The 24161-nt window shown below is 49.7% G+C and overlaps 1 protein-coding gene and 1 long non-coding RNA gene across 12 annotated transcripts in view; one reads left to right on the top strand and one right to left on the bottom strand.

Moving 5' to 3' along the window:
* LOC126638554 (uncharacterized) overlaps positions 1-24161 on the top strand; it is a 1011613-nt gene that overhangs the window by 725256 nt on the left and 262196 nt on the right. The gene's annotated exons all lie outside the window — the stretch shown is intronic.
* The window catches only part of SH3PXD2B (SH3 and PX domains 2B), a 71238-nt gene that overhangs the window by 13372 nt on the left and 33705 nt on the right, over positions 1-24161 (bottom strand). For 4 of the 5 annotated variants that reach the window (XR_007628620.1, XM_050312498.1, XM_050312497.1 and 1 more), the window contains 4 exons: positions 20963-21039; positions 16750-16841; positions 7589-7614; positions 834-968 (listed from right to left, as the gene is read on the bottom strand). Coding sequence is in view for 4 of the 5 variants with exons in the window: in XM_050312498.1 (XP_050168455.1) it covers positions 834-968; positions 7589-7614; positions 16750-16841; positions 20963-21039 (330 nt within the window). In the remaining variant the exon portion in view is untranslated. The remainder of the gene's footprint in view (positions 1-833; positions 969-7588; positions 7615-16749; positions 16842-20962; positions 21040-24161) is intronic. The other variant, XM_050312500.1, reaches the window with a different exon arrangement.

Genomic DNA, 24161 nt, shown 5'->3' with positions numbered 1-24161 from the left:
CCATTTAGAAAAACAACTAGATTGTTGGGGAGGGAATCAGTTACCTGCATGGGAGGGAAAATCAGGGCTGACCTTTGATAAATAAATTATTTTTCACTGCTTTTGAACTGGCTGTGCTAATAGGTTTCATTTGCTTCAGGGTTGCTTTCATTTTTCTCATTCTCAAACACAGCTGCTGGTGCAACTGATCCTCCGGGGACCGGTTTTCCAGAATTCTAAAATCTTTTCATGATTTAACTCCCCCACCTCCCCGCCAAGTAACTTCAGGGAATGAATTCCCCTTTTCAACAAACTACAGAATTTGGGCCCACGACCTGACTCGATCCCTTTGCAGAGGTTAAGAGCAAGTTTAAGTTTTGAAGCAAGCGAATAGCTCGGCTGCCTGCCCCGCTGTGTTGGGAGGCAGGAATTGTGAATGCACAATGGGGGCTTTCATGTGCACCATGAGAGTGTCCCCCTCTGTCAATAAAACAAGCCTGCCAAGTTTGGGAATGGTTTTTGTCCTCAGGACCCATAGGCCAAGTTTTTCAGCACAAAGAAGCATAAAGTAGAGATTGAAGAAGATGGACGGTGCCTGGTGCTCAGCACATGGATAGTCAGACCTTTCCCTTAGAGACAGCTCTGAAGTCTTGTCCACACTCATACAGACCAAAACTTCTTCGTCCATGTCCCACCTCAGCTCACCATCCAAGGACATCCCTGTGAGGTGCCTGGAGGCTGTTTTGTTTAAGGTCCTATTAGGAAAACACTGAGCATACAGGATTGCTATTCCTACCCGTGCTCTGCGACACAGAGCGGACCCAAAGCCCTCTGCCAAGCCAAACTCTCTGTACCTGATTCGTTCTTCTCAATGATATCCACCAACTGGCCCACGCACAAGCTGATCTCGGAGCTCTCCTGCTTCTGGTAGTCCGCCACCACGACATACTGCTCCAGCACCAAGGGGTCGACCGAGGCAGAGTCAGCTCCTGCACAGGGGGGACAAGAACCGACCCGTGTGCCAGGGTCAGCACAGGCCACCGCTCCCGAGCACCTGCTGGCCTGCGAGCAGCTCCAGGACACCCTGAGGACCCCAGCGTGAGAGACGTGAGCCAGAGGCTTGGGCACAGTGAGGAGGAGAGAGATCAAACCAGCAGCCAGGTGAGATGGGTACAGCCAGGTGAGACCTTTCGCTTGCTGCCCACCTTCCTGCTCACTGACAGAGCCATCCAAGCAACCTCACCAACACCAGAGATGCTCACAGCAGCCTGGACCTGCTTTCAGAGACCGAGGGGGTTTGGGGGACCTTCCTGTGCACTGGCATCAGCTGCCCCAAGGCACGGACCAGCTCTGACCCCAGCTCAAAACACTCAACCTGCAGTGGGTTCTGCTGGGCTAAAGAGCCTCCACCCAGGTGGAGGGTATTTGTAGGACAGAGCAGCATCCCCTGTCCTCATCACCTGGGGTATTCAGTCATCTCGGTTTGCTCTGCTCTCTGCCCGGCTCTTCCGGCTGCAGATCCAAATTTCGTGTCGGAAAAGTTAAAAAAACACCCCAAGGAGAAGCAAACGTGAACAAAGCCTTGCTGTGCCCAGAAAGAGGCCGACACCGGAGGAGAGCCGGGGGCGGCCGGATCGCCGGGTGCGGAGCCGGGCCGGCGGCAGGTGGCACTGTGGGATAAGATGGGGATACCGGGAGCACTGCGGGATACGGCGGGACACGGGGTGCGCTGCGGGATAACGCCGGGATATCGGGTACACCGCAGGATACGGCGGGACACAGGGAGCACGGCTGGATATGTGGGGCACTGGGAGCACTGCCAGTTCCCCGCTGTCAGGGGAGGGGGCGGAGCAGGGCCAGGCTGGTTTGTGCTTTGCAAGCACATTTTCCATTAGGACAGAGCTCTGGATATGGGTGTCCCCGGCTCGGTGCTGCCCGCTGCAGCAGAGCTTCCCACTGTCAGCTGTCACTGCTTCAGAAACACGGCCCCACGTTTGTCCCATACACCGAACAGAGCTCCCCTTTCCCCATGTGTGCCTAGGGCTGGCTGTGTCCAAAGTGCCCATGGAGCACCCAGGGCTTGGCAGGATCAGACACAGACATTCCCTTGGGCTCAGCCTCCCGCTGAACCAACCACAGGGCACTCGGGTACCCAGAGCAACAGAGCATTTGTCCATGTGCCTCCAAAAGCCTCCAAGAAGCAGAAAAGTGTCAGAAACTCTTGATCAAGACTCCCTTCCAGCCCAAGCCCTGGCTTCCAACTGCCACTCTGCCTCGTGGCTTCGCTATCTGTCAGAGGAGGACACTATTATATCATCCTGTTCTCCCCTGGTGCAGAAAGATTTAATTAATACTTGCCAAATGCTCTGGAAAGAGGAGAGTGTTAATTATTACAGATCAAGTGATACCAAAGAATCACACACCTGATTGCAGGTGTTCAGTCAAATTTAAAGGGCCCTTGTGTTACTCTGAGCCTCAAGTTTTGGGTCGAGGCAGAAATCACACCTGCCCCAGGCTCCAGCTGCTACAGCAGGCAGATATGCAGGACAATCAGCTCCCACTCTCCGATGGTGTAAAAGTCTCTAGAGAGAGGTGGTTCCTTGGGACAGTTAGGTTATATGCAGCAAAGAATTCAGAATATGTTATCAGGAATAAGCTTCTGTGGGCAAGTGCACCAGCACCATGTGCTCCCTCATTATATGAGAGGCCTCAGCCTGACCAAAGATCTTTCCTATGGGGGAATGTGTTGCAGGGTATAGGTTCCTCCACAGGAAACCTGTGGGGTCATACTGATCCCAAAAGTGTATGAGTAGAGATGGACAAGAGCTAGCAGGTCTTCAGGATTCCTAGGATGCTGCCTCACAGAGAAGTTCTCCTGTGCACAAGGTCACAACCTCTCCAGCTGGTTCTGAGAAAGAGACCATAACCAAGATTTAAATGAACAATGTGTTTTCAAGACATCTTCCTATTTAAAGGAAGAGAAGGCAAATTGTCTGTGTTGATCTGCTATAAACAGTACTCTGCAGAGCTCCAGGTGGGCTGGCCAAGTGCAGACGATCTGTTACTAAAGAAAGCTTCCTCCATACCAAACCTCAGAGGTGGGGCACCAGAAGAATTAAAAATAGCCCTCTAAAGTGAATGGTGGATGCTAGGACTATCTGTTCTACTAGCTCAATTAAAGGTTTGTATTTAAAGTGATCTGAGGATCTACCCAGCCCCTGAGAGAAGAATAACAACTATAGGAAGAGATAAGTACTCTCCTTTCTGTCTCCCTTGCTGTAATTACACCTGCTGCTCTGAGGCTATTTGTAGTTTCAGCAGCCAATTCTGGATCCTCCAATGTACCCATTAAACCAGCAACAGAAGTGGTGAACTGAGCTTGGAGGAAGAAGTAGGCGGTAATTTCAGGAGCATCTTCACCTGGCATAATCGTCCTCAACCACAAAAATATACACTACAGTTAACAACAACATCCTGCACAGGACAGACTTGGGGTTCTCAAAAATAGCAGCAGTGTAAAGCTTCCCAACTAAGCCAGGAGACAGTACTAAAGCTCTGCACCTGGGGAGGGGAGTAAGGATTGGTACAGTCCCACAGGAGAGTGAGTTTTGCAGACAGCTCAGGCAGGGGCACAGACTGTGCATCCTCAACACTCCCCACTTGTGAGACTGACACAAATGTCACCTAGAGAAGGGATGTGCCAGAAGACCACTGAGGCCCCTGACTGGACTTGCAGAACTGATGCTTGCTGTGGATGCAGCAGAGCCACTGGGGAGATGCTCAGAACATCCCAGAACCAATCCAAGGGCTGCTCAGCACAGTGACATTGCTCTCAAGGCCCCGAAAATTGCTGCAGGTTTTGTTTGATCAGAGAACTGGAACATTCACCCAAGTGTTGAGATGTACAAAGCCAGCAGGAAATTTCACAGATATGGGGTTACTTGTGACATTTCCAGCTTTTCCACTTTCTGGCTTTGCAAGGGCCAAAAGTGGGGACTTTGAGAGCTTGGACACTGGTGCCTCCTGAGGGAAAAAAAAGCTCAGGACTGAAATCAGGGTGCACAGGTATTTGGTTTTGTAACCTGCCCTTGCTGTACACTCCAGCCCTTGCCTAATGCATCTTCCAAAAACGTCCAACTTTGCTTAAAGTTTCTTCTTCCTACTCCTCTGCCTGTGCTGATCAGACCCAGAGCTCTCAGGACAGCCTCTCTTCTCCCAGACCTGAGGAGTTTGTGAAGATCAGTATCATGAGTGACTTTCTCACTGCTCTCACGTGAAATGGGCACTGGATGCTGCACTGTACTCTTTGCAAACCCTCTCATCTCTTCAGGGATTTTTCCAGAACTGGAAAATAATAACATAGGAATATCATTCACCAGGGGATTTTCAGAAAGGTCCCTTATGGCTGCTGTAGGATTTGAGGGCTGTGTTTTCACTGCTTCTCATCAGACTGAATAGTGTGGTTTGGGGTCCCTCTGCCATTGCAGGCACATTACATAGCACAACAAAAAAGACATGGCCATATAAGAAAGCATCTAACACAAAACTGGCAGCAGGGTATTTGAGATCTCTGCCAGCCTCCTTGAGCAGCTCCAACCAAATATAAACTCTGAGACAGTTTCAGGTTCCCCTGCACTAAGTCAATGCTGCAACAAACCCATGACTCTCCATCTGTGCTTTCTGTTCAACTGTGAGATGAGGAGAGAACAGAAACGCTCAGAACAGCCTTGGGGACTGATATGATGACTACTTTTAGATGTATCTAAATCAGTGGCCAAGTCAGTCTTCAGAGTCCCAGGGACTGAGGAATAATCCACCTCCCCCAGGCTCCAGGCTGAACAGAGCCTGGGTCCATGTCTAAGGCTCACAGGCATGTGGGATTAGAAACACTGATAAAAAACCTCAGCAAAGAAAGCAGATATTACTTCCAATGCTCATATACACGGTGCCCTCCTCTAAACAGCAAATGTCACCTGAGTCTCTTGGTCACCACAGGAGGCTGAGGGCGGGCAGCACTCTAACCCACTTCGCATCCCAGTGTTTGCTTAAATCCAGTTTCCAAACAGGGCTTGCTTCTGGCAGGAGCTCAGAGTTCTTTCCAATACTCTCCTCAAGAGCAGTTCACCCCTTCTCTGGCAATGCTGGGAGAAATAAGCAATTGGGAAACTGCTTACTGGAAAATTCTCGTGATTTTTGTTTGTTAGCAGCTATTGGATGACCCCTCCTCAGGGAGATCCTGGATTGAATGAGCGTTTTTGTGCCTTGCTGTGTATTTGTTACCTCAAAGCAGGCCTGGCTTGAGGACCTGATGAACATCTGCAAGGAGCTGGGGTGACAGCAGCAGAACCAAACTCTGTTTCTGCTGCCAGAAAATGCAGGAGAGTGAGAGGAGTCTCTGAACATGTCTGGCACGAGGCACTGACCCTTTCCAATGTTACTGCAAGCAAACACCTTTCCCTGATGGCTCCTGCACATATGCCAGCTGCCATGGGCAGAACATCACATCCTGTCCTGCCAGCGCAGGCTCTGGCTTGGTTGTTACCCAAACTCTTACCATTCTCTCCCTCTCAATATTGTCAAGTGAACAGCATCCCAAAGAGCATTTTCTCTTTGACCTCAGCAACATCCTTGTTCCTTAGAAACCCACCCTGCCAAAGGGATGGTGGAGTGAAGCTGTCTATGAATGCAGTGGGAAGGACAGAAGGAAGGATGAAGCTGTTTACACGAGCAGGAGAAAAGTTCCCGCTTCTTTAACAGCCCGTGTCCTTAAATTGAGTTCTGCCCTCAAAGAACTGAATTATGCAGCAGAAATTTTCTTCCTCTTCTTCTCAGCCCTAGAGATGCCTTCTCTTCCCTTGGCTAATGTAAGTGAACAGAAGTAAAAGTGATCTAAGCACATACTGATCTCATAGGGAAACACAACACTCTTTCCTTACTCACCAAATGTTCCTGCTGAGGCAGCACATAAGAGCAGGTTTCAAGATGATGGAGATTGTATCTTTCTTTTACATTTATTTCACCAAAAGAGAGGAGAAGGAAAATATTTGCAGCCTGTTTTTGTCCCCACCCACAGCCAGATGCTTCTCTCTGCCTCTAAAACTAGGTGAAGTCCCCCTTCAGAACAAGAAAGCCAGTACTGCAGTCTGTGCTTGCAAATGGCCCACAAGAGCTTTAAAATGACCATCCCAATGTCCTGACAGACAGCAGTCAGAGTTTGAGGAGCAAATGCTGTCCAAAGATTTAACCCTACTTGTAAAACCCCGTTAGTCCATCAGGAGAGCACCCAACTACGACCTGCCTGTGAGAATGGAACAAAACCAGGAGCCACTGCTCAAGCCAACAACATCAGAGCTTTCCATGTGCATCCTCCTACAACTAGTCTCAGTTAAGACATGGGGACACCATGAGCTCCTGAAGGAGGGATGGCCTGCAGCTCCAGTGGAAAAAAAAGTGGAAACAAGTCTTTGAGTCTCCCCTGTACTTCTCTCTCCTTCAAGAGGAGCCCACTCACCTACAAGTGAATTTGCTTACACAGCTTATGTCAATGCCAACTCTCTGGCCAAAATCCTTTCCACCACCTATTTCAGTAGAATCTCCATCCAGCCAAGGTTCAGAATTTCTTTCCTGAAGAACCTCACACTATTTTTAAGCCTGCAGCTTCAGTAGCTGAAAGACATCTCCCTAATTCACAGATCAAAGGCTCTTCCACTCCTCTCTCCTTCTCCTCTCTATAGGGAGCTCAGATAACCACTAAAACCAACCAACTAGGAAGCTTTTCAGAGATGTTTCCCTCTATGAGGAGCAGGGGTAGAGTATCCCAGCCCCATCTGTCTTCCCAAAGGCTCCCAGACGGTGCCATCACAAAGCAGAACCTACTGCTACTGCACTGGGAGACTTTCAACCTCACACTGACCACCAGGCAGCTCAGACATTCCTCTGGATTTTCGAAATTTTGCATCCCCATCCCTGCAGACCTTCACCCAGGACCTGTGGCACATCCCCCGCACCAAGAGCCAAGCCCCAGCCCCAGCCCCAGCCCGCTGTACCTCGGCTCCGCTACTGCCCCGTGTCCACCAGCCACCACAGAAAGCTACAGGGCACATGACAGCCTCTTGCAAGGGTCTTGCCCACCCAACCTGAGCAGGTGTCCCCCCAGAGAAAGGCAAAGCAAGAGCAGGGGCCAGGCAGCGAGCAGCTGTTAGTACCTCTCTGCAGGAAAGAGGCCGTTCTCTGGATAAACCCTGATGAGGAACAAAACCAACGGGAGACAAGGCATGAGGCAGGGAGAGAAATGATCTTGGGGGTGGCAGCAATGGTGGCAACAGCTCAGTTAATGACTGAAGGGGGAGGCCAGCACAGTGTAGAGAGCTGTGGGCATCTGACCCACCTTTGGGAGCGCGACGGGAGGCGCAGGGGACATGGGATCAGGACTTGGAGGCTGCAGTGAAATCCCAGGTGGATGGAGGGGACACACTGTGCTGGGAAGCCCCATAGGGGAGCAAAGCAGGGGCTTGTCTTGCTATGGGGCCAGGCCCTTGCCCTGCTCCAGGAGACAGCTGTGGGAAAAGGAGGAGTTGGTGTAACCAGCAGAGAGGAAAGGAGTCCTTACCAGACCTCTTCTTTCCAATGGGCTCCCTGAAAAAGAGAAGGAAGAGCATCAGCAGAGGGATGGGGCAATTGGGTTGTTGGTCAGGTGGCAAAACACCCAGGAAAGCACAGCAGTGCTTGGCCCTGGTGGGGCCACTGACCTCCCTCAACCAGCTAATGTCTCCATGGGTGACATGGGGCACCACCCACCCAGCCAACAAAATACTGAAGTTCCTCCATGTCCCATGCTTCTCTCAGGGACAAGGGTGGGGAGTGGAGGGGAAGGGGAAATCATTTATACCCCAAAACAGGACAAGTCATTAAAGTGTTGTCAAAAGGATGAACACCAGGGCTGTGCAGCCCTCAGGACAGAGCAAGCAGGAGCTGTTGGTGGTTGAAAGGAGGCAATGAGGGAGCTTCAGCCCAAGTCCTTTCACTTTGGCTTGTCCACTGACCACACCACTGATGAGATGGGTTAGAAACCACTGGTCCTGGGTCCCTTCTCTGACCTGAATGTTGCCAAGAAACATGGTCGCTGAACAGCCTCAAACCCAGGGCACAAACACAACTCTCTGCAGGCACAATGAAATCCAAACCAAGGAAAATATGGGCCCAGAGAAACATAAAAAACCTCTGAGTAACAAACTAAGACACCCAACCACCCTGAAATCCAAACAAATGCACCACCCCTGTTCCCAGCCCAGCCACAGCAGTCCATGCTGCTACAAAAGGGCTCTCAGCACTTTCACATAATTCACCACTCTGGCCTTGAAATGCTGTGGTAGCTTGGGCTGATGATAACCAGCTCCCTCTTCACTTACACAGGACACTGCTTTCCCCACTCCTCAGACTCACATGTGTGACTGGTCAAGACCACCTGACCGAGACAAAATATTCTGGTACCAGGAGATAATACATTGGTTCTTGCTAGTTCCAGGAGGAGTAACAAGCACAGAGCAGGGATTAGAGTTTCCAAGGAGGAAAACATTCTGGTGGTAAGAGGACTCTCCTCAGACTTTGAGCTGCCTGACCTCTGCTTGGAAAAGTGGCTGGACCAGCCCAGATGGACCCAAGAGCCCCTTCATCTGCTTATCATGTCCACTGGCAAAACTCCCCCTCCCTCCCTCCCTGTTTTCAGGCTATGCAGAGAAATCCCTCCATGTTCAGTGAGAAAGCCAGAGCTGGGCTATGCTTCGTTCTCTTTCAAGCTTATCTGCATTTTCAGACTGTAATTACTGTAGTCATTTTATTCCCCTAGAGCCATGGGGTGATGTGGGGACTCGGTTGCCTTCAAGGCCCACCCGTCCTGGGAATGTGTTCTGCTGGCAGTGCCTTCTCTTCCCAGTCCCTCTTTTCCTCTGCACCTTAAACCTCTGGTACTCATCCATGGAGGTATCAATCAAATTAAATGAAATACAATGAAGATGGACCAGAAACAAATGGGACATTGTTACCTAGAAACTGTAGAGTGTTGAGTTTGGAGACCACAGACTCTGCAAAAACCTGACTGCCATGTCCCAGGTGCAAGAGACCAATGGAGGAATCTACTGGACAGAGCATCCCAAAGACATTTCTAAAGAGAGACTGCATTGCAGAACTAAATTAAAGTTTATTAATAAGTCCCATTAAAATCATCCCAGTTCAATGGTACAGCAGGGAAGGGAGGCAAAGCAAGGCCACTGGAGATCAGCAGGTGGGCATGGCACCCTTGTGCTGACTGGAGGGTGCTGATGGAAATAACTGTTGTTTTTCCCCTGCCTTCTGCTAAACCTATTACTGTAACTCATCCCCCTGTTTCCTTTCACCGGCTGCTCCGTCTGAGTGAGGGGGCAAGGAAGGAGCTGCAATTTCACTTTGCTGCTGCGTTGTTCCTGGCAGGGTTACAAAGAGCTGCAGGTCTGAAGACCAGCAGCCTCAGCCCACCACCTCAGAGAGGACAAGAGCTCAGACAAGGCAGGAAACAGCAATAAACTCCAGGCAGCATCTCCTCCTCCTCCTCCGATCCCTGTGGACTGGAGAAAGGCACGCACCAGAGCCTGCAGGCACGGCTTCCTGGAAACTGGAGGCTCCAGAAGAAAGGAAGGAAAGGCCACTCTGCTTTCCACTGTAAAACTCATTTAGCTCCAACCCCCACACCAGCCAGGCTGTGCAGATGAACCAGCAGCCACAGTACAATTACAAAGCATCAACACACAGCTATGGCTGTGTGCCACCAACCAGCCCCACAGAGCTTCCCAGGTGCTAAAACTCAGGAATGGTTCTCCAGCTGCTTTCCAGAACCTTCCCACTGATGGCAAGGGTTCCTGTGTGCCTGAAGTCTCACTTAAAGCTCTGAGCCAACAGTACAGTCTCAGTGGGCTCAGTTCAGTGTCCTTCAAGAATCTAATAATCCCCTGGAGCAATCCTGAAAGGAAACTTTTGCACATGGAGAACCCTTAGCACCAATTAATAATCCCCATGGCACTTTTTTTTTTTTTTTCCTTTAAGAAAAAGAGGATCAGGTTTCTCAAGCATCTTCTCTAGTGTATCAGACAGCATCCCTCTGGATCCAGGGATGGGAAGGAGTGAGGTTGGGAGCACAAGAGTTCTGCAAGGGTGTGAGGCAAAGCAAAGAGCTTGGGAGGCAGGTTGAGAACTAACACAGAGATTTTGTTCTTCAACAACATGTAAATGAACTGTTACAGTATTTACTGTAGGATGCTGGGGACACTGAAAGTCTGCATGGACTTACAGGGTCATAATTCAGGTAAGAAATGTTAATTAAGTCTTTAATTATAAAACCAGGTAAACCCTAAAGGCTAGAACAGTGATGAAGAAGAGTTGTTACGAGCTTGCTTGGCTTTAAACTGTTTCCTAAGGCATGTTTGGTGGCTGCTAGCCCAGGCAGGGCCCTGAGCTGCAGGGAGGTGGCCCTGAGGTTGCCATGTAGAAAAGCCTACCTTGCAGTGGAACTCATGGGAAGAAGGTGCCCCAACATGTGGCTCAGGGACCTCAGCACCATCCCTGCTGCCCCACAGCCCTGGCCACAGTTGGCTCATGGAATAGGTGAAGGACACTGGAACACTAACAGAAGGAAAATAACTCCAGCTGCGGCAAAACCACACAGGAGCCACATCAAGATGAGATGGATCTGAGGTCAGCATTCCCAGAAAACATCTCCTGCATAAAAAAACTCTCTCTTAGTAAAAAAAAAATTCCTTCTTCAATACAGTAATGCCACCAAAATAGCTGTCAGGAGGTAGTTCATCTTCTAAGTATTCTGAAAGCTTGGAGATATTAGAAAAATTTATGTAGACGAGAGAGACTGAGAAATGGGGGTACAACAGAGCTCTTGTTTGGGAGAACTGATGTTTAGCAAACGCTCCAGTGAGTTCTGAATGGAGCCCCTGTCCCCACACTCCAGTGCCAGGGCTGCCCCTGTGTTTAACCACTGGAGAATCAGCCAAGCTCAGTCCTTGGGCTCAGAAACCTGCCCTGTTAGCACAGAAAACCAAGTGCTCTGCCCATGAAACTGGCACAAAGTGTATTTTTGTGGATTGGATTCAACCCCTCTGGTATTTCTATTTGCTGTCATCTAGGAAAGATAGTTCTGAGCAGAAAGGGAAGGAGATGGCTATTTTGGAGCTGAGATCCTGGTGAATCTGCACGTAGGCATCAGGAGAACTGTGAAACAAACACTTCAGTATACAAGCTGTAATTTGTCTGGATAGCAGGGCATGACCCAAAAGCCACATATCCAAACCAGAAGCCAACAACACATGGATTTCTAGCTGACCAGCAAAAGCTCCTGGAATGGCCTCCATGGGGCAGCCACTCCATCCTGGAGCAGGGATCTGAGCCTCCCCTCTTTCTAGTTCATGACCCTATTACTCCCCAAACACCACACAAAGATGACAAGGAAAACTTTTGCTCCTGGCACAGCTCAGCTACAAGGAAAGGTAAGCACACAAAAAGCTACAGGGAAGCAGGAAGAAAAGAGATTTGCTTATGGAAGACACTGGCTACAAGTCTGCACTTCCAATTTATGCAAACAAGGGAAAGGAACAGCTTTTCCCCTTGTTCTAGTGATGGAAATACGCTTCTGTCAATCATCCTCTTCTGGCACTTTGGACCAAACACAAATCATTTACCCACAATGGCTGCCAGTACCATGGCCCTAAGCAGGACCTCTCATAGAATCATAGAATGGTTTGGGTTGGAAGGGACTGTAAACATCATCTCATTCCAACCCTCTGCCATGGGCAGGGACACCTTTCACTATCCCAGGTTGTTCCAAGCCCCATCCAACCTGACCTTGGACACTTCCAGGGATGGGGCAGCCACAGCTTCTCTGGGCAACCTGTGCCAGGGCATCACCACCCTCACAGGAAAACTTCTAATACCCAACCTAAACCTGCTCTCTGTCAGTTTGAACCCATTCCCCCTTGTCCTCCAGGTGCTTGTAAATAGTCTCCCTCCATCTTTCCTGTAGGCTCCCTTCAGTTACTGGGAGGACACAATTGGATCACCCTGAAGCCTTCTCTTTTCCAGGCTGAACAAACACAATTCTCTCAGCCTTTCCTCGTAGGAGAGGTGCTCCATCCCTCTAAACATCCTGGTGGCTCTCTCTGGACTAGCTCCAACAGATCAATGTCCTTCCCCCTACAAGAGACAAGTTGGCCCAGTCAGATCACATCAGACTTGAGTCTCATTTTAGCCCAGTTCTCCATTCCCTGATTTATTGGGGCTGGTGCCTGCCCTGATTCCCTGTCAGTGTCCATGTGGGAAGCAATCTACTACTGTGACTGCCAGTGCCACCCCATGTCACTGCACAGCACCAGGGCTTTGAGGGGTTACTGACAGAGTACGTGAGGTTGCTGCAGGAATAACCTCATTAGCAGCACACCCTTTCCTCATCTGGTCAGCTCCCACCTCATTTCCAGGCACCTTCCAGCCCGCATGGCACAGGCAGCCCCCAGCACTGAGAGCCCTTTGCTGATTCAGCAGCAGCTGGGATTCAGCTGAGCCCTGGGTCCTGCCCATCCCCTGCTCCCTCCACTGATGCTTTCCCTGGCAGGGAGGAGCAGGGTTACTCCCTCTGCACTTGGTCCTCCACCCCAGCAAAGAAAACATACACAGCAGCAGAGCTGAACTGCCCTTGAAACGCCCCAAAATCCTCTCCCTCCAGCCAAGGGATATTTGGCAGAAAGAGCAGGAAGGTGAGTTGTGGATGTGAGCTCAGAGGGTACTCAGGCATATCAAAAGGAAGAAAATAGTTTTTAAAAGCTGTGCCTGTGCCCCCAATGGGAAAAAAAAAAAAAAAGGGTTCACAAGCCAAAAGGTTCAAACCAGTAACTTTAAGTGTCTTACACCTGATGGGCTCTCAACTACAACTACCAAAAATAAAACAATGAAAGATGCTTTGAATTGAAGAGGTTTCTCCTGTCACCAGCCTCTGGGAAGCAGCACCAAGACGGCCCCTTCCCCATCAAATCCCACTTGTAACTGTGGGGAATGGTTAAATAACTACTTAGTAATATTAACAATTTATTAATAACTACTATTGTATTGCTTACTACAGAGTTAACCTGGGCTCCCTCATGTTGCACAGCCGAAATTCAGCTGGCGAGGAGAGTGAGCAGCTGAATGCCTTGACTCAGCAGTGGCTTCATGCCCAGCCATTCAGACTTCCCCAGCCTTATTCCAGAAACTCTCTGCTGCGGTTAAAAACAGCTTCAAATTGAAAAAGGGTGGATGGGAGGTAAGGGGGGGTGTGCACAGCAACTTCCCACCTCAACAGCCCGATATCCTGCTGCTGGTCAGACCTGCTGAGATATGTGGGGAGCAGGAATTTGATGACTCCTCTTCTTTGAAAATATAGGGCTTCCATCCAACACTGAGGAGAAGAATCCCACATCCCCCCAGATTGCTAAATTTCTGGAGATTTTTTTCCATAACTATTTCTCTTCTCCTTCTTCCCCTGCCCCCTTTGCACTGCTCAGTGGAGTCACCTCTTCCAAAATTCCTCCAAATTCAGCCTTGCTCTAACAAACCACCAGGCAGAAGCCGTTGAGTTATCCCAGTCCAGAGCTGGCTGGATAGGGATCCACATCACAAAAGCCACCAGTTGTCACTGCCAGTGCAAAAACTGCAATCTCCCTCTGCTCTCCTGTTTGAAGTGGTCTCTCTGGGCAGGAGTACACAGGAAAGTTAGGGATGAGGAAAGAGGGGATAGAGGAAGGACTTCACCTCCCTCTTCCCCCTCCCAACTGCTGGAGACTCCTGTCTCAACTACACTTTTGGCTGTGACGTCCCACAGAACTGGAAGTGACGGCGGAAGAAGGGGGCACAAAGTCAGTATTTGACCCTTTCCCTCTCCACAGGACAGGCTGGGGCTTTTAGAGCAGGCAAGAGATTGAGAAGGGCTGAGGAACTCAGCTTACAGGGATGGGATCCAGCAGTGACCTGTTTGTGTTGGTGCTCCCAACACCAACACAGGGACACTGAAGGGAGCTGCACTGCAGGAAAGCAGAGAGCCCTGGCTTGGCCCAGAGAGAGCTCCAGTGCTGGGGAAAGCAGACACCACAGGGGCCTGGAGACAAATGCATGGGCTGTCCAACGTCCTCTTTCCATTCCCAACCACCACCAGATCCAAGGACTAGATTCACCCTTTGCAGTTAAATCAGAGCTCCACAAACTGCAGCCAACTACGGCCTCTGAAAGGGGATTGGCACCCTGGGATGATGCGAGTTAGCAGGACCCTCACCTGCACCCCAGACAAACCAGCATGCAAAGGCACATCCCCTTCAGTGACATGAGCTGCCACTCTTGTGAGCATGCTGGGACCAGAGGTGTCAACCAGGGAAGCCAAGGGAGGGGACAGGGAGCAGGAAGGCTCCCAATCACAGAGCCCTGAGAGCAGCTGCTTGGCTTGGCACCGAGCGTGCTGACCCGTCCTTTTCCCTCCCTCATTCCCACCTTTCAACCACCCAACATAAAAATCTGCCTTTTCCCTTTTTTTTTTTTTTTTTTTTTTTCCCCACTCTGTTCATGGCTTGGCTCCCTTTCAAATTCCCGGAGAAAAGTATTTATCTGCTGGATGAATGATGACATCCGGCCAAACCCCAGACACGCCATCACGTCTGATCCAGCCCAGCCGTCTATCACAGCTCCCATCTCGTTATTGGTAACCTGGCGACCTGCCAGCACTCGGGGCTCGGGAACGGGCTCCCACCAATCTCTCCAGAGGAGAGAGAGTCAAGGACTTTTATTAATTAGCATTTTGAATTGTAGCGAATAAATACCCCTCTGGCATTCAGAATGGGATGGGGAACGCAGTAGAGATGTCCTTGAGATGCTGTAGCATTTTGCTGCTGGAGGCAGATGGAAAAAGAGTCACCCAGTAAGCCCTTCTGTGTGCTGCAAGTTTGTCTGCCCTCCCTAGAGAGGAGCAGGCCAGGGGGAGGCAGCATCTCCTCCTTGGAGAGGAGCAGGCAGCAGGAGGGAGCATGACCACTGCTGGATTCAGTGGTGCATCACCTGCTCGTCCACCCAGCACTGCAAAGGAGCTACCAAGTGGTGCTGCAGGATGCTGTGGGATTTCCCTGAGGACGGACCCCACAACACAAGCACTTGCTTGGGATTTGGTTTCGGGCTGGTGCATCTGCTCCCCCTGTTTCTCAGACCCAAACCAGGGAGGTGATGAGGGACATGGCACTGATTGCTGCAAGGACAGAGGGCTGGAAGCCACAGCTTCAGACACAGCCAAGCACAGAGCTGCACCACTCTCAGCACCCAAAGGTCTCCCTCCACATTGGAATGTGCTCCCTGTTCTGGCCACAGCTCACACTCTGCCTGGTTTTTGGCTCAGCCTATTAGACAAAATAAAGATGAGCAAAATGGGTGCAAAACTGAAGCTGCCCTTCATTCCACTATGGATGAAGGTGCCCCAGCTACAGGAAGGTTCCAAAGCTGACTCCTATTGCAAAGCAGCTCACCACCCTCACTCAGGGCTCAAAGATGCATGTACCGGCAGCACCCCACATCCCAAAACAGCCCCAGGAGCTGTTAACCCCCATTATATCCTCCCCCCCCCGCTGTCCTTGGCAAGCTCATCTTTCCCCTGTGTCTCCTGTTTGCCCCTGAGGTGACGCCTTCCCTGAAGAATGACCGATGGGGTGGAAGGTTAAGTGGTCAGCAATGGCTGGGCAGGACGGATGAGAGCGTCAGCTGACAGCAAGCAATTAGTTAATGGGCTCTGGGGCCCTCAGACCAATCTCATCAGTGACCAGGAGCTGTGGGAGGAATGATGACAGGCCAGGCGAATAGAAACAGGAGCCAAAGGAGGAAAGTAGGGATGGGGGAAGGGGGAATTGTGAGAAGGAACAAAAATAATCAAAAACCCAGAGAGAAGATACAGTCCACACAAGCATGATACTTAGCTGGAGACCTGACAGGCTCAGTCGCTGCTCAGAAGACAAAACCAAAATGCCTTTATCTACTTCCACACCCTTCCAATACAGAGTGCTGTCAAATCAATTTACTGCCTTTTCTCTCACAATTAATCAGGCCTCCTCCATTGCTCAAGCCCTGGTAGAGCCATGCACCGTGTCACATGCAGCATAAAAAGAGAGCAGCATAGCAGGAGATGGAGGTGGCTGCTCAGATTTATGCTGCTTGTGATTAGTAAGAGATGGGTGGCTCCTGGCCAAAGCAGCTCATAGTCACAAGACTTATAACCACACAGAGTTGCGTAAGGCACGCAAAATTCCCTGCAAATGTTCCTCAGTTTGCATGGAAAGACTCTGGAGCGCTGGGCTCATGGACATGGCTAAGGGAAAGAGCCCTTCAAAGCAGGCAGAGGGTGTTAGTAACCATGTGAAACGAGGCTTTTCAGACTGATCATGTTTCTGAAACTGGTATTTGCAGGTAGGAAGTGGCTCAGGAGGAGACCAGCACTTCATGGGGTCCCAGGGAAGTGTTTCCACTTCCCCACTGGAGGAGGCTAAGACAGGAGTTGGCTGACTGGGCAGAGGTGTCCACCTTGGGCTGCACAGCCCATGCTCCCTCTCCAGGAAAGTCTCCTAATCCCAGATCACTTGTGGGTGAACTGCTGATGAACATCAGACTCAAGGATATCAACAAGTTCAAGGCAGTTTGTGTTTCCTCACCATCCCAGAGGTAGCAGCTCCCCAACCAACTTACTCTTTGGGGGGTGTCAAGTCATCAGGTCGCGTCTCAAAGAACTGGAGAACTTCCTCACACTGGGAGATGTAGGGAGGCAGCTGGATCAGAGCCTGAGGAGGAAACAGAGACACCAGTGATGGGAAGCATCAAGTCTGTGCAAGAGGCTGGGTGAGGACAGGCTCTCAGAGCACAGGGACCTGGGATGTGGCATCCAGCTTGGCACCCCCGTGGTTCCTGCACACAGGAGCACAGACCCAGGTTGGGGAGAGCTACAGCAAATGCACACCAGAGTGCAGCAAGACCCAGGGATACCCCAGTTACACTCACCACACCACCCTAGCTGCAACTCAAGACTAAAGGAGAATAAGCAGAGACTGCCCAGGCCCTGCCTAGCCCAGCTCCAGTTTCCTTGCAGAGTAAGAGCCACAGGGATGTCCATCCTGGCATCCAGCCTTCTGACCGTGGCAGAGCTCAGTTTCTCAGCCATGCTGGGGCCATGGAGCCTTCATCCTTGGGAAAGGCTGGGCAGTTTACATGTAGCAAATTCTCAGTGCCATCAGCCCTGATCAGCACATCCCAAAAATGCTCTGCTGGGCAATGGCAGCTTGGGAAGAGGCAGGGAGAGAAGCAACAGGAGGCAAAAGCATGGACACCAGCTCATCAGGGCAAGGGCTGGAAGGCCACTAGGCTGCTGTGGAATGGCAGGAGATATAAACTGCCTTTACTTTTCTCCTTTCCCTCTGAGGAAGCCTGTTGAAAAAAGCTTCAATAGTGGGACTTGCAGGGTGAAAGTGTGTCTGGCTGGGGGGGCTGGGGGCAGAGGCTGGGGCAGCAATATTTGCCTTGGCCAGAGCTCTTGCAGGTCCTTTCCAACGTGGGCTGCAGCGAGGGCTGGGCAGGATGGCAGCTGCTGGCAGAGAGCCCTGCCTGCCCTCTGCTCGTGCAAGGGAATGGAGTCACAGATGATGGCAACTGCAAAAAGTAAAAGAACCTGATGCAGTTAAATAGGGACCATTTGAAATCAGGGAGCAGTCCTGCAGCCCGATCTGGAGCAGATGTTTAACCAATTTTCTGTGTAATTCCCCCTCCCCTCTGTGTGCTGTCACAGCAGTCTCGTGACAGCAGTGTGGGCAACCAAACCTCCACTCATTGCTGCACTGGAGACAAAGCCACATCTGCAAAGCCCCAGGGTTACCACACAGATCAGATGTGGCTCCATATTGACCTAACTGCTGGCCCCCAGAAGCCCTCCCAGCCATTCAGCAGACAGTCACTCACTGCCAGCAGAGCAGACAGTCAGACCACTAATCATGGGCCAGATGTGAACAAGATCATGTGAGAGACAGGAGAGAGAAAACTACTCACTCCATGGCTTTTGGGTCCAGGGAAGGGCTATTCAAAGATCAAGTTTTGCATGGATGCCATTCCCATGTGGCACCACTCCCCAGTTCCAGCATCCCATGATCTATGCAATTTCCCCCATGACAAATTTTGTGGTCTCCGATTTTGTGGCCTGGAGAAGGCTCCATGTCCTCTGAAAGCAGGGGATGATCACAGAAAACACCCTGTCCTGGAAGGAGGAAAGACAAGACCCACAGCTTGTTTCCCAGGACACTCTGAAGGAAGCCCACCTAGAGCTGACTCTGCTGGTACAGTGGTGGCTGAGTCAAGCAGGTCACCCTGCAGTCCAGCTGGCAATGCTCTACAGCAGCTATGGCCACTAAATCAGTGGCACAAATCGCATGATGCCTGTCCCACCTCCAGCTCTGCCACCAAAGGAGTGAACTAGGGGGGCCCATCAGAACATGGCTTCAGTCCGTGGTGTGCTGGAGGCACAGCAAATCACCTCACCCACACTGCTGCCTGCAAGCCTGAGGACAGAGGCTATTGACCAAAGACAGAAAATCCATGTTGCATTGAAATCCATGTTCCAGGGAGTGAGAAAAGATTATTCTCTGGCAGAGATATTTTTAGTGCTCTACCCTGTCTCTTTGGGGTAGAGCATCACAGCATTGCAGCTCCTTCCTCAACCCTCCAATAATACTTTCTCAAAATCCCTGAGACAGGAGGAAGGCAGTTCCCACACCAGGAAAAAGACCAATAGATGTAAAACACAAAGAGAACACATCACAAAAATGGGACAGATCCCCAGTCCTCCTCCTTGTCATTCCTATGGTTGTGTGAAGTCTCATTTAGCAAATGATTGCTCTTACCAGTTGCTCTGATTCTTTTGCTGCTTTTCCTGCTCCTTACCTTAAATTGCACAATTTTTAGTATGGTGGGACCTGAAACAGAGCCCTTCAGCAAAAACACTGCCTTATGAATTAATGGCTCTCTCCCTTGCTCCTTTTCCCTGCTTATAACCCAAATCTCACCCACCTTTCCAGGGCTATCCCAGAGAACAAAGACACTCTACTTCCCTGGCAGGAGACGGCAATAAAGCAAAAACTTTTTCAGTGGGAACACGTTCTCGACATATTCACCTGAGCCTCAACTCTCCCTCAGCAGGGCTAAGCTGGAGGAGACATTTTGTACTTCTGTTCTGTGCCACCACCCTCCAAGCACGAGCAACATCCACCTCCAATGGCAGACATGGCAGCAAGTGAGTGGGACACTGCCCCTGAGATCTTCAGCATGGCATGCCCAGGCAGGGACATCTCTCTGCTCCTGATAATTCCTTGCTCATTCTACATTTCTGCAGCCTCTGCTTGGTCCCACACCCACCCTCAGCTCAGCTGCTTTACGGTTAAGCAGCAGCAAGTGGAAGGCCACAGCAAGCACGGAATTCCTTGGTAATGCATTAACGGGAGGAGGAGAGCACAGCTCCCTAAGTGGGTCATATAACATCAGCCATTATGTTCCAGTTGTTAAGTCAAATGGATTCATTATATTTTATGCCATTAATGGCATCGTTCTGAAAGAGTCAGCAGCAGCATCTTATCACTTAGGGACTTTTTCTTCCCAAAAATTAAATTTACGGTTGTGTGCATTCTCTATGCAGCTGACACATTTCAGTGACTCACAAGACAAGGGGCTGATCGTGCCTGGATGGAACCAAGCAGTTACTTGCACCATCAGCTTCCCCCCCTGACAGCTCCAGGCACACCTTGTACTACATCTCCATCACTCTGCTCTCACCTGCTCTCCTGGCCCGCAGTGTTTTTTCATCTGCAGCCCCACTGCAGAGCTGTCAAGATGCATTTACTAATTCACCTTTATCCTTCTACTTGTTATTCCAGCCACGACATCCCTTCCATAGGTCTGGCTGAGTCCCAAAACCCACAGCCTCTCCCACCATGCAAAGTCTCAGGCCACAGTGACTTCCACACCTCCTGTGCCTAAGGAATGCAATGAATATTTCACCATTTCCTCATCTCCTCCCTTGGGCTTTGCAGTCTTTGTATATGTTTTCAACAGCATTCAGACTGGATTTTGGAGGTACCAGTCCTACCTTCGGGCCATTTCATAGCTGCTGCAAGTACTACTGTCCTTCTTCAGCATGATGAGATGTAGCATACTTTATTTGTGGAAAAATAATTTTTGTGGACTTTGGTATTTTGTTCTCCCCCAAAAAAATGCCCTAAAATTACAATTTCCCTTAAATTTAAGTCCAGTTTTAGTATTCTTTGAGAGTATGGAGCAAATCATCTCAGCCTTATCTCTGTTGGCTTCCAATAATTTTCTGCAGGTACAACTCATCTCACTCCTGGGTAAATAACTGGTTTATGTAAACCAGTAACAGGAGTTTACACCCCAGTTTGGAGTCATCCCACCAAGAAAGTGCTGTCTTCTACATAAAACAGGAGGTCTGTTCCCAACTAGATGGGAAAGGCTCTCTGAGGAACTGAGTCCTCCAAGCCTAGTCCTGCGCACACAAATTTCGCTCCAAACCACCTGTATAAGACAGGACACAGCCAGGTCCTTCCCAGCCCATCTGGAAAGCTCATTCTGGTTTATACCAGACAAATACTAACACATCTCAGGAAAGGAGAAGACAAAGGGAACGCCCAGCAGCATTTGCAAGCCCAGGTCTCCAAACCCTCTGCATTTCATGAAGAGTGAAAAGTGAATCATGGGTGGGTTTTCATCACAGGAAGGGTTTGACAGTGGTGGATAACCCACACTCCCTGTTCTCCCAGCACTGGCACACCATTATATAGTATCAGTCAATCAGGATCGAGCTCGATCAGGTTGGGTTCATCTTCGGTGGATGGAAGAAACCCTCTCTTACCTTGCAATATTCATCAATAGGTATCAGGCGCTTGACTGCAACATCACGGATGTGACTCCGGCGGAAGAGGATCTTCCCTGAAACAGGAGAGATGGAGAGAGAAGAGCAGGTCAGCACAACACTCACACACAAGTCACCTGAATCACTCTGTCAGGACCTATTTCCTGCATGTCCTCTTCTTGACAAAAGCACTATACCTCAAAAAAAAAAAGCCCATTCCCCCTGCTAGATTAAACACCTTGTCTGTATAAAGCACGTTTAAAGTGGCAAGCATGTTCAAGGAGAGAAGAGGAAACAATTACCAGCAAACTGCATCCCAACGGTCTCTTACCAGTGTGGTGATGGTGGAGGAGCAGCCCCCATCCAAGCATACGCCTGATAGTTCACAGCTTGCTGGCGTGCAAGTCCTGAGAGGACAAGATTCCTGGGAAATGCCATCCCTGCAGCTGCCAGTGCAGGTGGGACCCTTGCTGCAGGCTCCCAGGTTGTTCAGGGCATCCAGGTCTAGTGTGGGCAGCAGCCAAAACAGAGGGTTTCTCTCTGTGTCACTCCTATGACAAACTGGTCGTCAAAGCCACAGTGTCGGGACTGCAGCTCTGAGTCAGACCTATAGAATTTTCCTTCCTGTCTGGGGTTTATTTTTGTTCTCCATTAATGGGATCCTCTTGCCACTCTGTTTCCTCCCCTCTGGCTTGTGGTACAGGCCTCTTTTCTTTGAAGTCTAATGAGTCCTAAATGCTTCAAGCTGCTCTCAGAGGGAACAGCTTCTCAGGCGTTTAAGGAGACAAAAGCCATTAGCAGACAGTGAAACAGATACATGTAGAGGCTCGTGATCAAAAAGCTTGGTATGTGGTAGGATTTCAGACCACTTCCCAGAGCACCAGGAACTGGCACTGCGTTGCAATACAATGACCTGGAAAACCGTGTTTTGGGGGGGTGGCTGGTAATGAAGTTCCCTCAAGTTCTTCTTGACAGTTCTCCAATACCATAGGAAGGTCTCCTCTCTTTTTGTCCCTACTTGGGTTTCCAATCCCAGCCCTGAATGAAGGGAGAGCAGTGTGCCCATCCAGGCAACCCCTTCACTTATCAAAGAGGTCACCAAGGGGCAAACCAGAAGCCAAACTCCCATCATAACCAAACACCAGCACATCCTCTTCGCAAACAACGTGAGAACAGGGAAAAGCACTCTGGAGAGTCACACCATGGCCTCAGCCCCTCCTGTAAGTCTTCACAGGAGCTGTGGCACTGCTGAAGCCAGAAGCTGGATGTTACCAAGCCACCCAAGAACAGGACATGGGAAAATGGCCACGTGCTTATCACAATTTTAAATCCAAGGCTGGGTCACCCCCCTCTGCATCTCCCTGACTTGGCCAGGATCTGAACCACGCATGACTCGTGCAGCCTGCCAATGCATTTTTTAAGCAGGGATGAACTAAGCCAATCCAACTTCAGCTGGCAAAGAAAACGAACAAGAACTTTACAGAGGAGCCAAGTCTCCTGCTAGGCTCAGTTAATGCAGAATGCCTTTGAAAATGGACTGTCCAAGGGAGCACACTGCAAACCTACTCAGTGCCAGGTCTATCCTTGCCCTCCAGTGACAGGCATGGGGTCAGACCAGCTCATGCCAGAAGGATTGCTCCTCATTCATGTCCTGTTGACAGCGAGGGGCTGAGACATTCATGGTGGGAAATGCTCTGCTCTAAAGTGCATTCCTTTTCAAAGCCTACCAGAGCCACGTCTGGCAGTTCTTGTGATACAGTGAAAAAAAATCACCCCTCTATTCAATGTGTCTTTTAGATTTTGAGGGTGAATAGCCTGGGAACACAGAGTTTGTCTGGAAAGGCTAGAACAACAACCAGCTTAGGGCTCCAATCGTTGCCCTTAGCAATTATTTTCCATCAGACAAACTAATGATCAACAGTTTTCTCTATCCATCAGCAATCACAACTTATTTGCTGCAGAGGATTCTATTTGAATGATGATTTTTAAAAAGATGAATGGATCACACTAGTTCTGTTGGCAATTGTAAGGAATAGCTGTTTTGGTTTTATGTCTGCCAAAATGAAATCACTGATGGGTGGGTATGTTAAAAATGTCTGAAATAATAAGTTCTGGGTGTGGGAATATTTAAATGTTTAACAAACATATGTTAGTGAATAATAATAATAAAAATAATATAGGTTTGGGGAATAAATACATCACCACAACTGAAGTGATCTTAAATTAGCCCAGGCATGGAGCATATGAACCAGCAGGAAATCCAGCTCCTCTCTTCATTTGTTCTCGATCTAGTCTTTTTCAACAAGGAAGTTTATTTTCCAACAAAAAGCTGATTTTAATCAAAATGCCTAATTAACATAATTGCAGACCCTTCAGTGCTGCCAAACACAGCTGTATAAATCCTCAACTTGAAAGGCAAGAGAGCACAGGAAACCACTTCCCTCCTGGAAGGGAAAGATGGGCAACTTGCTGGGTCAGTGAGATGCAACATTTCCTTGGGCATGTTTTCCTTAGACCATGTCTAAAAATGGGAATAACAGTGCTGTCCATCAGGGCTTTTCCCATAGCCAAGGACTATATAACATGAGAGAAACACATCACATTATTCATCTGGTATCTGCACCTCTCACTGCTGTAGCTCCAGAAGCAGCTGTGGCTGCCCCATCCCTGGAAGTGTTCAGGTTGGATGGAGCTCTGAGCAACCTGGTCTAATGGAAAGTGTCCCTGACTATGGCAAGAGGTTGGAATGAGATGATCTTTAAGGTCCCTTCCAACCCAAATCATTCTATGATTCCATGTTTCTAACATCCTCAGAGACTCTCTTTCCTCCCAACAGCCTCCCAGCAGTGCTCCTGCCTCAACCTCAACATCAGCATGAGGAATACCAAGGGGAAGACGTGAGGGGAGGCAACTCTGCACATCCTGCTGATTAGTGAGGTTTTCCATCAGCTGGAAAGGTCAGTGCTGCTGCAGACTCCACCAGCTTCTCTCTGTTGTCACAACTCCAGGACTCAGAGATGATTAGATTTTCTTATTTACATCCCTAATGTTATGCATGAGCAATCAGAGCAGTGAGTCTCCTCCATCCCTGCTAGCACAAGAAAGTCACTGCAAAGGAAGTGGGGTAAAATACACTGTCCTTTATACACACAAACAAAACTCTGAGTAGGTGGAACATTTATCACCTGGGAATGCGTCA

This window comes from Myiozetetes cayanensis, unplaced genomic scaffold (assembly GCF_022539395.1).
Source record: "Myiozetetes cayanensis isolate MyiCay16 unplaced genomic scaffold, myiCay2020 scf17, whole genome shotgun sequence".
Taxonomy (NCBI): domain Eukaryota; kingdom Metazoa; phylum Chordata; class Aves; order Passeriformes; family Tyrannidae; genus Myiozetetes; species Myiozetetes cayanensis.
This window is presented reverse-complemented; position numbering and strand designations above follow the sequence as displayed.